The 3,793-nt window shown below is 37.3% G+C and overlaps 1 protein-coding gene across 2 annotated transcripts; it reads left to right on the forward strand.

Moving 5' to 3' along the window:
• The first annotated feature begins 271 nt into the window (after window positions 1-271).
• On the forward strand, window positions 272-3,512 carry LOC107456579 (uncharacterized). 2 transcript variants are annotated; one of them, XM_071188524.1, is made up of 2 exons: window positions 272-445; window positions 3,124-3,512. In XM_071188524.1, exons 1-2 carry the CDS (start codon window positions 286-288, stop codon window positions 3,393-3,395), a joined length of 432 nt encoding a protein of 143 aa, XP_071044625.1. In that variant the 5' UTR covers window positions 272-285; the 3' UTR covers window positions 3,396-3,512. The 2 variants fall into 2 exon arrangements, with proteins under 2 accessions (XP_071044625.1, XP_042912999.2); XM_043057065.2 differs by having other exon boundaries at window positions 3,121-3,468.
• Window positions 3,513-3,793: the final 281 nt, after the last annotated feature.

Below are 3,793 nucleotides of genomic sequence, written 5' to 3' on the forward strand. Positions count from 1 at the left end.
TGCAGCTCTAGTGCGACGTAAATCAACAACAACAACAATAAGATCATTAGCTGCAATTTTAAAAAGAAATACATTTTAAAAATAAGAGGAAAAGGTGAGTTTTTGAATGTTTTTTTAAAACAAAATTTGCAACCAAGTGTTTTTTGTTTGTTTTGTGAGGGCGCTAATCAACTTATTCATATCTCGTTTATCTTATTTTTTTTTCTCCTTCTCATGTCAATTTTTGTTAGAAGTTGTTCAGTTTGTTATTCTTTTTTTTTTATGTAGATTAGTCTTTAGTACAAGATGTACGAATACAACATTACAAGAGAAAACTCATACCCAACTCCACTTGCAAATACAACTCTTTTACCTCTCATGCTCATGTCTTTGGCAACTCAAAAGAATGCACCAACAGTCCTTCAAACACCATCATCTCTGCTTTCTGAATACGATTTCATCATTGGTAAGAATATCTTAAAACTATTTTTGCAGTGAACAATCACAATTGTTTACTAAGAAGTGATTTCATAACTTTTACTAGCCTTAAGAGTCACTCTCACTCGATGCGTTAAGTACACGGATGCTAGTACGAATCTGACTGGAGAGTTTTCATGTATACTTCATCAACCAAAAGCTAATTCCTAAATTTTTCACCCACGGTGAGAATAGACTGTGAATTCTCTTACCTATGCTTTAAAATTAATCTGGAGGGTCTAAATTCTGACGCAGCTCTAAATTCTGGGGTAGCGGTTAAGTTAGAAAGTCTTTAAGTAGCACGTCCAGCAGTGGTCTGATCGTAAGGACGCGCTTCTTTGTAGAACACCGAAGTCAAGCATCACTGGCTATCAGTTAGCGGGTGGGTGACCACTTTGATCTGCCTGCATAGGGACCGAGGGTGTGCGGTATCGATCCTCGTTAAACTGTCCTACCGTAAGGTGTTCGACATAACGAGAGGGTTCTTAGGCTACCAAAGCAGGGGAGTCACCCCCTTTGCTGAAGATCAAAATTGCGGTGGCATGTTTTCAGATTATCCACAGGGATTTTTCCCAGACCGTCGCCAATAGCCCATTATGCAGCTCTAGCAAGACGTAAATAAAGTACCTACCTTCAAATAGTACATCTTATATTGCTAGCCATACAGTCATAGGGTTGAGTTAAATACTCCATCTTCACCACGGCGGCTTGGGCCGGAGTTCGTTTTTACCGGATGAATGCTGAATATCTGATCGGACTGCACTTTCTTCGATCCAGTTTTAATGATACGGATTTAACTATATCCCAGTGATTTTTAAGCAAGAAAAGAATGTTATATTGTAGTGTACGCATGCGCATGTAATGTCTTCCAAGCATCATCCAGGGATGGATCTAAATTCGCTGCCAATAGAAGATTAGTGTAAGTGTGACTAGTGTAACATCTAGTGTGACTTTAACAACCAAATCAAACTTTTAACCTTGTAAACATAGTTGTAAAAGCATAGCATCGAATTTTTTATGCTTCTAAATCTGATTTGGCGCATTAAAGCATTAAAAGTTATAAAAATGTCTATACTTATCTAAATTCGGTTCACAAAGAAGTAAAATAGTATTTTTTTACTAATTTATTACTTTATTAACAACTTCTAACGTTATTTTTACTCCATAATTTGTATTATTAGTATTAATTTTCATCGTACTACATCTGCATAATGGGTTGTTTACGCGAGTTTGGGAACTATCCCTGAGTATGATTCGAATACTTGCCATTAAAATATATTTATCTTCACCATGGTAAGAGCTCCCCCACTTCTATAATCCGATAATCAGCACGTGGAATCAAAGACTCTATACGGTAGAAAAACTGAACGAGGACCGACACAACTCACACTCGGTTTCATCGAAGGTTGATCAAGGCTCACTGATCGCAGTCAGTGATGCTTAACTTCATTGAACTACAGAGAACCGTGTTTTACACAGAGGGAAGTATTAAAATGTCAAGAGTTTGGTCCTCACTGGTCAAAGTTTTACCGTGTGCAAAATTTTCACTGGTGCATGCTTGGTAAGGCATTGGGCTAATGTCCAAGAGGTCGTGAGTTTGATCCCAGTCTGCCGAAGACTCCCTGTGTAGTAAATGGTTCTGGTTCACGTTGAATATGTCGGGTCACAAAGTCTTCCAAGGTCCCATAGCAAATTAATACCTCAGCGAGTACTGGATCGGAGATTGATTGTGTTCTGGTTCAGGTCAAAATTGCGATTTGCGGATGATGGCTGGATAGTGTGTGAATGTGTCATGTCTGTAAAATGGGACGTATGTGACATATGTTTGTTGTCTCCATGCATATATATATATATATATATCACCCACCCGCTCACTGACCGTAGCCAGTGATGCTTGACTTTGGTGATCTGCTGGGAACCGTGTCTTAACAATCAGTCCACTGCGGGACGATTCGTTAGATGTATTAAAGGTGGTGAATGCGAAACACCTGGAAACTATAGTTTTTGCTAAGGATGATTCAAATCATTTGTATTAGTGTGCAAGATAATTTATAATTTTAAGAAATTTTCTCTACTGCTTGAATTTGGGGATTCGATACAACCTTGTTAATGCTGGTAAATAAAATATTAGCAGGCAAATAATGCTGAAAAAAAAATCTCAGCAAATCTCAGTGATCAGCAAACTTCAAAAGCGGTATTTTTTTCAGATTTTAAATGAAATTGAGACAAGTATTAATATTTAGTCTATAATCTCGGTAAAGAGTTAACTAAGATACACCGAGCGGTAACCTAAGATACACCTAAGATCAAAAGCGGTATTTTTTTCAGATTTTAAACGAAATTGAGACAAGTATTAATATTTAGTCCATAATCTCGGTAAAGAGTTAACTAAGATACATTACAAAGGAAAAGGATCATATGCTGTCCATTATAGAAATATTGATCCAGAGAGGTAATTACGCAAAAACTCTCCCTACTATTAGTTTGGTTATGAAAGGCCAGTCATGACTACATCGTCAAAGATAATTTAACAATGTGATATCATTTTCGATTTCTTATCAACATGTGTATTGATTTTAAAAAGGTTTCCGTAAGGTGGTTAATTAAATGGTGTACAAAATAAAAGTTTAAGTTAAAACTGTTGATTGCTGTTTCCTCTTTTAGTAGGTGGAGGATCAGCGGGATCTACAGTGGCAGCTCGTTTATCCGAACTACCGTGCTGCAATGTGCTTTTACTAGAGGCTGGAAAAGTAGCGCCTTTGTTAAATGATATACCTGGATATGGAAGAAATTTCTATTTCGATGACATTTATTGGATGTACAAAACTACACCACAAGAAAACACAGCTCGGTTGCAAATAGATAGAGTAAGTAAAGGTTTTGTTTCTGTAATAAGAAAGTTTAGTGGAAGAACATACAAGGTGTCTCAAAACTATTGATACAAGTTTTTAGTGTGGATATGGTAGGTCATGAAGATTGAAAACTGCATAAAAAGCCATAAGAAGTAAAAAAGGAACAACAATGAAAGCAATAACAGAGGTATAGATCCAATAGGAGGTGGAGAATGCTCAATTGTAATCCTTATTTGAACATCATGAGTACAAATGAAGTAATAGATGAATGCAGTTAATAATTTTACAGCAGATGCATGCTCAATTATATGCTATACATGCTGAATACCAAAGGAGCGTCCCGCAGTAGACTGGTCGTAAGGACACTGTTTCCAGTAGAACACCGAAGTCAAGCATCACTGGTTGCGGACAGCAAGCTGGTGGGTAACCACTTTGTTCAGCCTGCTTAGGGACCGAAGCTGCGAGGCATCGGTCCTAGTTAAACT

The sequence above is a fragment of the Parasteatoda tepidariorum genome, unplaced genomic scaffold (genome assembly GCF_043381705.1).
Source record: "Parasteatoda tepidariorum isolate YZ-2023 unplaced genomic scaffold, CAS_Ptep_4.0 HiC_scaffold_1972, whole genome shotgun sequence".
Classification (NCBI taxonomy): domain Eukaryota; kingdom Metazoa; phylum Arthropoda; class Arachnida; order Araneae; family Theridiidae; genus Parasteatoda; species Parasteatoda tepidariorum.

Excerpts from the sequence above, each read along its gene's own strand:
- LOC107456579 (XM_043057065.2), top strand. The coding sequence starts at position 286 with ATGTACGAATACAACATTACAAGAGAAAACTCATACCCAACTCCACTT. Across the intron at positions 446-3,120 it reads TGAATACGATTTCATCATTG|TAGGTGGAGGATCAGCGGGA; the intron begins GTAAGAATATCT and ends TTCCTCTTTTAG.